Source organism: Thamnophis sirtalis, unplaced genomic scaffold (genome assembly GCF_051295495.1).
Source record: "Thamnophis sirtalis isolate CommonGarterSnake01/CBP01778 unplaced genomic scaffold, rThaSir2_p1.2 scaffold_8, whole genome shotgun sequence".
NCBI lineage: Eukaryota > Metazoa > Chordata > Lepidosauria > Squamata > Natricidae > Thamnophis > Thamnophis sirtalis.
The window spans coordinates 30,437,118-30,449,180 of NW_028261388.1; the positions used below are offsets into that span (position 1 = coordinate 30,437,118).

At 38.2% G+C, this 12,063-nt stretch overlaps 1 protein-coding gene across 1 annotated transcript in view; it reads right to left on the reverse strand.

Annotated features, from left to right (window-relative positions):
- BOC (BOC cell adhesion associated, oncogene regulated) overlaps positions 1-12,063 on the reverse strand; it is a 66,602-nt gene that overhangs the window by 11,186 nt on the left and 43,353 nt on the right. The window contains exons 4-10 of the mRNA XM_087721351.1: positions 10,791-10,937; positions 9,488-9,631; positions 6,769-7,062; positions 5,872-6,144; positions 5,127-5,425; positions 2,963-3,122; positions 2,285-2,395 (exon numbers count right to left, since the gene is read on the reverse strand). Coding sequence (XP_087577477.1) covers positions 2,285-2,395; positions 2,963-3,122; positions 5,127-5,425; positions 5,872-6,144; positions 6,769-7,062; positions 9,488-9,631; positions 10,791-10,937 — 1,428 coding nt within the window. The remainder of the gene's footprint in view (positions 1-2,284; positions 2,396-2,962; positions 3,123-5,126; positions 5,426-5,871; positions 6,145-6,768; positions 7,063-9,487; positions 9,632-10,790; positions 10,938-12,063) is intronic.

Sequence of the window (12,063 nt, forward strand, 5' to 3'; positions counted from 1 at the left end):
TTCTCCTTTCTTCTTTTGCTTTCAGTTTCTCTTATCCGGACTCTATCCTGGCTTTTGGTAATGGTGTTTGTTTTTGAAGTTTGTGTTGGAAAGAGGGAAGGGAATATGTTTTTCTGAGAGATAAGAGAATAGTTGGCAGGCACAGGGGAATCTAATGAGATGCAACTAATTATCTTTAATCAATAGTTATTAATAAACCTCTCTTTTTGACTTTGCTCTCCTTTGAAGCCTGATGCCTATCAAGGATTTAGATAAATTTGCCTTCTTGCACAGCTACAAACACAGATCTTTATTTGGGGAACAGTAAGAGAAACACAAGGTTTGGTTTTAGCTGGAATTTACAAACTTTGATTGACAAGAGGGGAAACCGGACACTGCATAGGATGTCTGCACTGGGCTGTTTTTACATATTAGGCAGTTATATTAACCTCTAAGCCACAAGCTCTCTTCCCTTATCAGCTGAGCCAAGGAAATGATTAGGTGTTAAGTCAAAGCACGTGGTATGCCTAAATATGCCTTTCAAAATGGTTTTCTGCATGGAAGGTGCCTAGTGTGGAGCTGAAAGGCAAAAGGGAAGCAGTATGCTCCCTCCCAGTGAAATGCTGCTTTCTTTTGCTCGGCTGCCGCTTTCTTTTGTCCGCCTCTGTGCCGCGGACACAGAGGCGGGCAAAAGAAAGCAGCAGCCGGGCAAAAGAAAGTGGCAGCCGGGCAAAAGAAAGTGGCAGCCGGGCAAAAGAAAGTGGCAGCCCGCCAGCTCTCCCACCTGAGCTGGCAGGCTGCTGCTTTATTTCGCCCGGCTGCCGCTTTCTTTTGCCCTCCTCTATGCTGCGGACACAGAGGCGGGCAAAAGAAAGCAGCACCCGGGCAAAAAAAAAGTGGCAGCAGGGCAAAAGAAAGTGGCAGCCGGGCAAAAGAAAGTGGCAGCCCGCCAGCTCTCCTGCCTGAGCTGTCACTTTCTTTTGCGGGCTGTCGATTTCTTTTGCCCGGCTGCCACTTTCTTTTGCCCGCCTCTGTGTCCGCAGCAGGCAGGAGAGCTGGCGGGCTGCCACTTTCTTTTGCCCGGCTGCCACTTTCTTTTGCCCGGCTGCTGCTTTCTTTTGCCCGCCTCTGTGTCCGCGGCACAGAGGCGGGCAAAAGAAAGCGGCAGCAGAGCAAAAGAAAGCGGCAGCCGGGCAAAAGAAAGCAGCAGCCCGCCAGCTCTCCTGCCTGAGCTGGCGGGCTGCCACTTTCTTTTGCCCGGCTGCCACTTTCTTTTGCCCGGCTGCTGCTTTCTTTTGCCCGCCTCTGTGTCCGCGGCACAGAGGCGGGCAAAAGAAAGCGGCAGCAGAGCAAAAGAAAGCGGCAGCCGGGCAAAAGAAAGCAGCAGCCCGCCAGCTCTCCTGCCTGAGCTGGCGGGCTGCCGCTTTCTTTTGCCCGCCTCTGTGTCCGCGGCACAGAGGCGGGCAAAAGAAAGCGGCAGCAGAGCAAAAGAAAGCGGCAGCCGGGCAAAAGAAAGCAGCAGCCCGCCAGCTCTCCTGCCTGAGCTGGCGGGCTGCCGCTTTATTTCGCCCACTTGAGCTCTGACAGGCGGGTGAAAGAAAGAAAGCGCTTTAGACAGTGGGGTGTCGGCGGAGAGGACTGCCTCACCAGCCACAGACCTCACCGCAGATCACTGCTCCCTCCCATATTTGGGCATACCAGGTGCTTTGACATAACAATATGTATGTATGTATGTATGTATGTATGTATGTATGTATGTATGTATGTATGCATGCATATCTTTTGGTGGCAATATTGTCTTAAATGTAGAGTTCTCTTCCTTTGGAAGAATTATAGTACACTAATAACAAGAGATGGTTAGGGTCAGGAATGTGTAAGACATGAATAAAAATTGTTTTTAGTTTCCAATTTATAACCAATATCTGCCCTAGATTCATCAAATGTTCAACCAGCCCATGTAAACTGATCTGGTATATCACAGAACAGCTAGAAATCCAAATTGTTTATTTTATTTTCCAATATCCTTTTAGTTTAAGAACATTTTTTTAAAATATAAAAATGTTGTTTCCTAATAATATGTGAAATACTTCATGCCAAAAAAAACACTGTCTCTGGAGAGAGATATGACCTAATAAGGGCTGGAGACAAGTGAGAGAATAAATATTCTCTCTTTTGTTATTTGTATAGTCTTGTTTCTGACTTTCCTTCAATATTGCTGTCTGGTCTTTTCCAGTTCTTTTTTTTTTCAAATAAACTGGCTTCTAGATCCCAAAAATATTGTTACTATAATTCTGAGGTGACTCACGGGACAGGCGATTATTATCTGACTGGTTGCTACTTCGAGCGCCAATGCCTGGATCATCCTTCGGGAACTGTTGTTCTTTACTGGCAACAATATCTGGTTTTGGTCGTCGTCCTAAGCAAGACAAAAATAATTAACCAAGGAGAATTATATTAAGTAGCTACTGATGTTATGTAAACTTCACCACTCTGTGGGAATTTGCATTCCAAGGAATTACATCGCTTTAATTAACATGAATATGGCAATCTGGATGCTTTCTTTGTGAGAAAATGTTTTCACAGTTAACTTTTCCATTTTAAGTTTTCTTAAGAATATGACTGCACGGATGAATTTCTTTCTAGACTAAGACTTTGCATATGAAACGGACATGACATTAGAAGAAGTAAGATCATATTAGGGATTGTAGCCACCCAGAATTTGGTGTCATAACATGTATACTCTAAAACACATCCTTAAATAACTATCAAAACTGATAGCTAAAAAAGCAAGTATTTATAGAAAGAAAGCATAAATAACTTAATACTAAAGGCAATTTTACATAGCTTTTTCCAATACGAGTCTCAACCAACATGATTGCTGAGTCCATCACATCAAGAGAACACCAGCTGGAAAAGATCTCCTTAATATCAGGACAAATCAATCACTTTATAACAACTGCATTCTAAAATAGTTATTCTTTACCAGTTCTGAAGGTCACCATGGCTGTCTGGCCCTCTCCAGCACAATTATAAGCAGCCATCTCCACTTCATATAAACTTCCTGGATCCAATTTTGTTAGGCTCAAATGATACTGGCTGGAAGGGACATCTCGGATTATCCAGTTATCTGAAAAATTCATGACCTGTTTAAAGAAAAAGATGAGCACAATAATCAGTAGATATGACAAGCTTTATGGCAGGTAAAGGGCTATAAAAAGAGTATGCCTAAAATGGATTGTTTATTTATTTATTAAATTCAATTGCATAGCTACATATCTCACAAACAAGCAACTCTAGGGGTGCACAACAGAATATATAGCACCTTTTTTTAAATATTTGACTATCAAGCAATTATGGGCTTTACATATCTGGAGGGCACAAACTTGGGGAACCCCAAATAAATATTAAGAAAGCTTAAACTGATATCTGAAAAGTTGAAGAAGCTTAACTTAATCTGGACAAATCTCAATATTTTCAAGTCCTCATTCATAAAAAATAAAATATCAGGAGAGAAATAGATCAGAAGCAGAAACTAATGATAGTTAATATTAGCAACATTATTATTAAAATGTTATCACAACGAACATTAATATTGTTGATAGTAATATTGGTAATGTTATTTGTACATATGCCTTATGTAAGGCCATGGTTAAAAACTGAACTTTTATATACATTTTAGTACAGATAGTCTTCATTTAGCGAGTCTCTTGGACAGTGACCATTCACAGATACAACAGTGATGATAAAGTAACTGTGACCAATGCCTCTATTTATGACCTTTACAATGTCTCTCTCTCAGTCACATTTGCCAGTACAGTCAGTTAGCACTTATTATCCTGACCTATTTTTTCTCTCCTCACAGTGCAGATTGCCTAAATAAGTCATGTACTCATGAGGTATTTTTGTTCTCTGGATAGCACATCCCTAAAATGTGCACAAGGGAAATTAACAAGCTCAGCTCTGGGACCTTAATTAGTTGATTAGAACCTGCCAGCTGACTTGCATCTGTTGCCTAACAATGACAAGATCCTAATCAATTTCACACTGGAGGCTTGCTTTTTTTTGCTTCCTAAGCAAGAGCGCACTAGGCAAACAGCCAGCACTAGCACATTCCTTTCTATGTGTATTTCTCATTGTGTGTCTGCTGTCATGTAACCCCTTCCTCTCTAAATACAAACATTATCCTAGCACTGGGGTGAGCATTTCCCACAAGGCAGGAGACTGGGGAAAGGGGCTGTAAGATTTGCTCTTTAAACCAGTTTCCTCATGAATTGAGCTCCAGAAACCTTGTGTTGTTTGGGCTCACCTGGCTGTTTGGGACATATTTGTAATGGAAATCATGAATAACCTTGAGGAAAGAAGAGAGGAGATACTATCTAGGAAATCATCAGGCAAGAGAGCCTCTTTCCATCACTTCAGATTTCTTCTCTGCTGATTTTCATCTTCATTTACATTACTGTAAATGGGACCTGGTGGCTCAGTAGCTAAGACACTAAGCTTGTCAATCAGAAGGTTAGCAGTTTGGCGGTTGGAATCCCAAGCACCACATGAGTCCCTGTTACTTGTCCCAGCTTCTGCCAACCTAGCAGTTCGAAAGGATATAAAAATGCAAGTAGAAAAATAGGAACCTCCTTTGGTGGGAAGGTAACAGTGTTCTGTGCGCCTTTGGCGTTTAGTCATGCAGGCCACATAACCACGGAGATGTCTTCGGACAGCGCTGGCTCTTCGGCTTTGAAACGGAGATGAGCACCGCCTCCTAGAGTCATGAACGACTAGCACATATGTGCGAGGGGCACCTTTACCTTCACCTTTAAATTATCTACATGGTGTTTCTTTATGTTAATACTCAACAGTGAACCCCCCTGTCCACAACCTTTAACACTAGTGCACAGGACAAGACTTCTGTTGATTATAAAAGGAAGAAAAGGCTGATGCTACATAAGTAGGCATATAGATGATTGATTGATAGATAGATAGATAGATAGATAGATAGATAGATAGATAGATAAGATAGATATGGAAAGGGAGAGGGGGAGGGAGAGAGAGAGAGAGAGGGAGGGAGAGAGAGAGCGCTTTCCATGGAAACTGTAAATTGATATTACTGTTAATACAGATGTCATATAAAAAATTAATTGGAATGTGCTAACCTTGCGATACTTTACAATATAGTAGAGGATAGGTGTTTTGTTATCATGCCGTGGCCGCCACAACAATTCATATCCATCAGTTTTGGTAGTTCGAGGAGAACTAAGTATGACTGGGGCCTCAGCTGGAGAAACCAGTTCTTTTGAGGTACACTGGACAGATGCTGCTGATGCTGTAGGTTTTGATTTCAAAGGAACAGTTTTTCCTTTTGGCATTTTTTCACTATTGGTAAACCTAATAGATGAGGTGGCAGATTGTGCTGAATCTCCAACAGGTCCCTGCAGTAATATCTGACTCATTTCTGGAACATAAGAGGGAAGATAATGGCCATGTTTAACACTTGGAAAACATACATTTTGGCAAATCCAGCCAATATTTTACAATGAACATTTCATCAGTCTCAATAATCAAGAAGAAAACTTTAAGACTGGAAAAGACACTGGAGGTTTCACAGGTTTCACAAATGGTCAAATCTTTGTTTGAAAAATCTCAGTGCTGGAGCACCAAGATACAGGCTGTTTTACTCTCTAACAGCTCTCACTGACTTTCTATTTTGAGTTTGGAACTCTCTCTGGAAAACTTCAACCCACTGGAAAACTTCTACCCACTGGCTTTTGTCGTTTCTTAAATCACACCGTCTTCCCTATGGCAAGTATTGGAAAACTATTACGTCTCCCCTTAGTCTAACAAGGAGGGACGGATTTCAAAGATGATTATTCTGTTACCTTAACTTCACTAGAGACTTACCTGGTTGGGAAACTCTCAACTGTATCATAGCTTGCGCACTCCCAACTTCATTTTCTGCCATGCACTGGTATATTCCTTCATCCTCAGGCCCTACACTAGAAAGACGAAGAGCCTTACGAGAAAGTTGCATTCGATGGCTGGAAAAGAGGGGAACTGCGTTGCGCAACCACACCACTGAAGGCTGCGGATTCCCTCGAACTCTGCAGGTAAACTTTGCACTTTGTCCCCAAGTGATGATTTTCTGGGCTAGCTCCATACTAACCTCTGGAGGTTCTGAAAAGGAGATACAATTATAATGCCAGTCATTTGGAGAATGATGAAAGAATGGCTATCTCTGAAATAGAGAACTCTGTGAAGTATGCTGCTGACAAAGTTGTACACAAAGAGAAATAGTTTTACTTATAGAATTATGGCACTATTTGTCTATCATGAATGCTTAAACTGCACTAGATTATTCAGTAATAAAAAGTGATTTCCGACAATCACCCCCACAGTTACACCTATACTTGCATGTATAGCCTATATATTGTGTAAAATGCACAGTATTTGTGCATTTTACAAGTTAGGGCCTCTCAAGAGACAGGAATGACTTTATATTACGAATTCAAGGGAATGAAAGAGAGATATCAGAGAAACACTTCCTTCCCACTTCAATCCCGTCCAGCCAACAAACTGAGAAATTAAAACTGCTCTGAAAATTATAGTGAAGTCGAATTCTGCATATTCAAGGCCAGAATTTCAGATTTTGGAGAGCGTGTTATGTTCAATGCTCTGTTCTGTATATAAATCCAAATTAATGCATTATAAATAAAGAGCTTTTGTCTGAAATATATAAATATATAATCCATACAACTATTAATAGAGCAAACATAGAAAAGAAGTTACAACTTTCCGTACCAAATACTTGAACATTGTAGAGAATGACACTTGATGCAGCTTTCCTGACTCCATTGTCAGCCATACAGCTGTAAGTCCCTGAATCTTCCTCACTGATTGTATCTATCAGAAGATTGCTGAGAAGGAACCTAGTTTTATTATAGCCAGAGATACTGGAGCCATCTTTAGTCCAAGTAATACGTGGAGTTGGAATCCCACTAGCCACACATTCAAGAATGAGTCTTTGTCCCTTGGTGATTATGATGGTCTGGGCCTCTGTGGGATAAATTATGCGAGCAGCCTCAGCTGTTGAGCCTAATGCAAAATCAGATAAAGCAAAGTAATTATAAAACAGGATTAGCCAAAATAAATGGCTGTCTCTTAAAAACATACTAAACAAAATTATAAAGTTTCAGCATCTTTGTCTTTAAAACTTTATCACTAAAGATCTAAAACTTGGCCTTTTTTTTTTTACCAAAGTTACCAAAAAGAATCATTTGTAACATCACCAGTTTTGTAACTTGTGCTGCAGAAAAGTGCCACATAATATTTCATGGACACTTTAGAAAATTAAGATATCAATCTAGCACAGGGGTGTCAAACTCGTGGCATCATGTTGTCGTCACATGATGTATCACAACATTTTCCCCCTTCTGTAAACTGGGGGTAAGCATGGCCGTGGCCAATTCATGATGCATCTGGCCCACGGGCTACAAGTTTGACACCTCTGATCTATCACATATTACTTTAATTTTCCTTTTTTGATACTTGAAATGTTTACAAATTTCATTTCATTCAGAGCCGAGGTGGCGCAGTGGTTAAATGCAGCACTGCAGGCTACTGCTAGATCAGCAGTTCAGCGGTTCAAATCTCACCGGCTCAGGGTTGACTCAGCCTTCCATCCTTCCGAGGTGGGTAAAATGAGGACCCAGATTGTTGGGGGCAATATGCTGACTCTCTGTAAAACCGCTTAGAGAGGGCTGAAAGCCCTATGAAGCGGTATATAAGTCTACTGCTATTGCTATTCTATTTTACCTCACAAAAACAAGCAAGGATGATCAGTTAATGTTTCTCAATAGTCAGCCAGATTTATTGTTACTAGTATGCATGTGGATCTAATTTACAATCTAGTGATCAGAACACTTAGCATTCTATCCCTTATGGCACACATCTTTCTAACCATTCATCCCTTGTTTTCAGTGAATTATACTTAATAGAAAACAAGAAACAAATTACTATCAAAAGGGTGAAATAGGGAGTTAAGTGGTAAATCATCTACTACTTTCAAAGGTCACTAGGTTCAGTCCAGCGAGAATAGATGCTGATGGCTTTTGCCAACATTTCTGTGATTTTTAAAAAATATATGTACTACCTTAAAAATTTGTGAACTTTTGAATGTCCAATATTCCTGCATAAATATGATTTAAAACCTGACCTCTACATAAATTCTAAATAAAGAGAATTCAATTAAACAAAGCAGTCAAAATATTATACTTGTTTATTGATTAATTGAGAAAAAGTATCCAAAGTTACATCTTTATGTGTGGTAAACCTATGTGAACCTTTGCTTTCAAATAATTGATATTTTCTACTAAACAGCAATAACAGGAACTAAACATTTCTGATAACTATTGATCAATCCTGCACATCAGTTTGGAGGAATTTTAATCCATTCCTCTTCACTGTTTTGATTCAAGGATATTAATGGACTTCCTCACATGAATGTTCTGCTCTGGGTCCTTCTACAACATTTCTATTGAATTAAGGTCAGGCCTTCCACTTGACCATCTCAATATTAACTTGCTTCTGCTTTAACAATTCTTTGCCTATACAACTTTGAGTTTTAGTTCAGGAACCTCTAACCTGACATTTTCCTTTAGAATTGGCAGGTACAATTCAGAATTCATAGTTCTGTCATTGATGGCAATACATCTTGGTTTAGAGGCAGCAAAGCAGATGGAGTGTAGTATTTGCCTTTTGCCAAACAACACTTTTGATTCAAGACCAAAACATTCTATTTTGTCTCATCCATCCGCTATTTGTTTTAGCGTTCTGGATTTTCCACATAGTCTTTTGCAAACTATACACAGACAACCATGTTCTTTTTGGAGAGCAACAGTTTTCTCCTTGCAGCCCTGCCAGGCATACCATTCTTATTCAGTGTTATCCTAACGAGGAAGACTAAACACACGAACACAAGTAAGATCTTTAGCTCTTTAGACATTACCCTGGTGGTTTGAAACCTAGCACCTTGCCCAGATGAAACCAAATGCCTTGCTTTTGGTGTGGTTGATGTGGTGTGGTTGATGAACTCCTGGGAGGGTGTTGCGTGGTGTGGTGTGGTTGGTGAACTTCTGAGAGGGTAACAATTGTACTGAAATGCCTCCATTTGTACACAATATGCCTAACAATGGACTGGTAGAGTTCAAATAATTTTATAACCTTTTCCAGCATAGCAAGCATCAACATAAGTTCTCAGAAATCTCCTTTGCTAAAGTTACATCACACAAATAGCTGTAACTCACAGAAATACTTACAAAAATGAAGTGCAATCTTTAGAAACAGTCATGCTAAATGTAATAGACACACAAAAAACATATGTGAATATGAGATCAAAAAAAGAAGGTGAACAAAGGAAGACAAACTATACTGAATGCTACTGGAACCTTTACACAGTAGGGATGCCATTGTTCAACAGTTTTGAACCAAGAAACCCAAATATTCAGAAATAATTCCTTACGTTTCACACGGAGTCTTTCACTAGAAACAGATGTTTTTACTTCTTGGGTGACAGGGTTGTAGGCTGCACATTTGTAAGTTCCTTCATCATCCTGGCTGGCATTGACTATCTGAAGATTCCCAGATGGCATAATCAAGTAGTTGTCTATTAAGATAAAGAAATCATTCAAAACTATTTTCTAAAAAAAAGAAGCATTTCTACTTCATAAGTTCTACCATATGGATAGAAAATGAAATATTTTGCCTAGGTTAACTGTAATTTGCAGCAAAAATTAAGTTGTTTGAATTACTTGAAAATCTCGGAAAACAATAAATGGAGAAATATGGTTTAGAACTAGAACAAAGCAGTCTATCTCATCTTAAAAATATGCTTATTTTGAAATGGATCATAGTGGAGCAGTTCTCATACTATTGTGGCAATGTATAACTTTTGCTTCAAAGTCAACTAAAAGGAAAAGAAAATGGGGAAAATGCATAGAAACTTCCTAAAGCCTTGAACTCCATAATATTCGAAGTTTCAGAAGGTTTATCTAATATACATGTCAATCAAATTTGCAAAATTAATACACTTTGTGACCTTTTTTTGAAAAACAGGGTATCTAAATATATTTTAATTGGCATTATATTGCTCTTTCTACCAGCACTTGCAACTGCCTACGGGTATGTAGTTGCAGTTCAGCCAAGAAGCAATTGGAACATCTGTCAAATTCCCAACTTCAATATTTTCATATACACTTATTTCCAACTAAAATATTCCCTCCTGTTACCTGATATATCTGTTGTGGATTGGTGGAATGGAACAAAGCTTGGCTTAAAAAATACTCAATAATCACTATCTAACATCTCTAAGATTCCTTATACCGTCCCTTGACATCAGACATAAGTATGGTATGATCCACTCATTCCTAGCTTTCTGGCAGTCACTTTTTACAGGCTATGTTTAACATCATGTTAATGTGATAACCATAATAATAAAGTTAGGAAATTGCTACTGGATAATACACAGAAATGTGTGTGTAGCCACGAAGTCTTGTATAAAATACCTAGGGCATCTTGTTAAAGCTTAGAACAACTGCACAGATAAATAAGAAAACATAGGGGAATGTTGGAATTGAATAGATGAACAGAATTATCTTCCCTAATTTGAATGCCTTCAAACACATTGACTTCCAGAGCCAGCATGTCACTGTTTAGAATTTTGAAAACTGAAATCCACTTATTTACAGGTTGTCTTGGCTGAAGTAGTATAAAATAATCATGATTAATTCAGTTGCTTCTCTTTCCACCATGAAATCACAGCTCACCTCTAGAGGCTTCCAACCATTCTTGCTTCACACTGTAGCGGACCTGGGCTTTTGGATGGCTTTCAGGAAGGTCACATGCTATCACAGCTGTATTTCCCTCATCAACTTCTATTACATGCTGACCATCATATTTAAAGTCTTTGAGATCTATTAAAATTACAGTAAAATTTTAGAAGAAACAAGGAGTTCTAACAGTAGAACAAATGAATATATATATATATATATATATATATATATATATATATATATATATATATATATATATATATATATATATATATATATATATATATATATATATATATATATACTTAATTTAATCCAGGGATTCCAAAGTCATTGTCTATGCATATTTTTCCAATAAAACAGATACATATTTTTGGATACAGCAAAATGCTGTGATATATATTAAGTAGTTATTATGCATTAATAACCTTCACTGGTTATTTTTTTATTTATAAAACTTTATTAGAACACATTCTTCTCCAAAGGATTATAAAATAGAATATGCAAATATTCTGAAATGCTTCAAGCATATAATTTGATGAAATGATTTTTGTGTGCGTGCAGCATAGGATATTTGATATATTTTAAAGCATTTTGACCTAAAGCTTCAAATGTTGAAAATAGCCAGTTTTGCACTTAAGAGTAAGATGTTTCATAAAATCTGGCACTCGAAATGCTTGAAGATAAAGATAAACCTTTATTATAAATCATGACTGCAGTGACTGTATGCTATATGAAAGTGATAAGAAAATTGTTAACACTGACAGCAAATCAAGAGTGGAGGGAAATGAGAAGTGCAAAATACGGAAAGGAGAGATCGATGAACTGGAACTCTATCTCAGATGTCAAAACATAAATGAAGAGGGGAGAAAATTTGGCAGAAAAATGAGAGTAATTTCGGTAGAAGCACCAGTGATAACAAAAGTCAAGCTGATAAAAGGAAGAGATGGAGGGTTTCTAATCCGTATAAGATATACAATGAACAACAAGTTGTCAAGAGAAGTCCACATAAGACTTATCAAGAAAATACTTAGAATACAGATTCTACAAATGTCAAGAGATATTGGCCTGCACTATTTCTGGAAGGATACAGGATGATGAAATAAAATGTCAAAATAAAATCTAGTTAAATGTAGTTAAATTTTGAGTACTATGTATAAGACAAGGTAATAATAGCTATAGTCAAATAAATGATCAATAATGATAATAAAGCATTTATATATACTAGATAATATGATATTTTATACAAACTGTAAACTGAGGATGA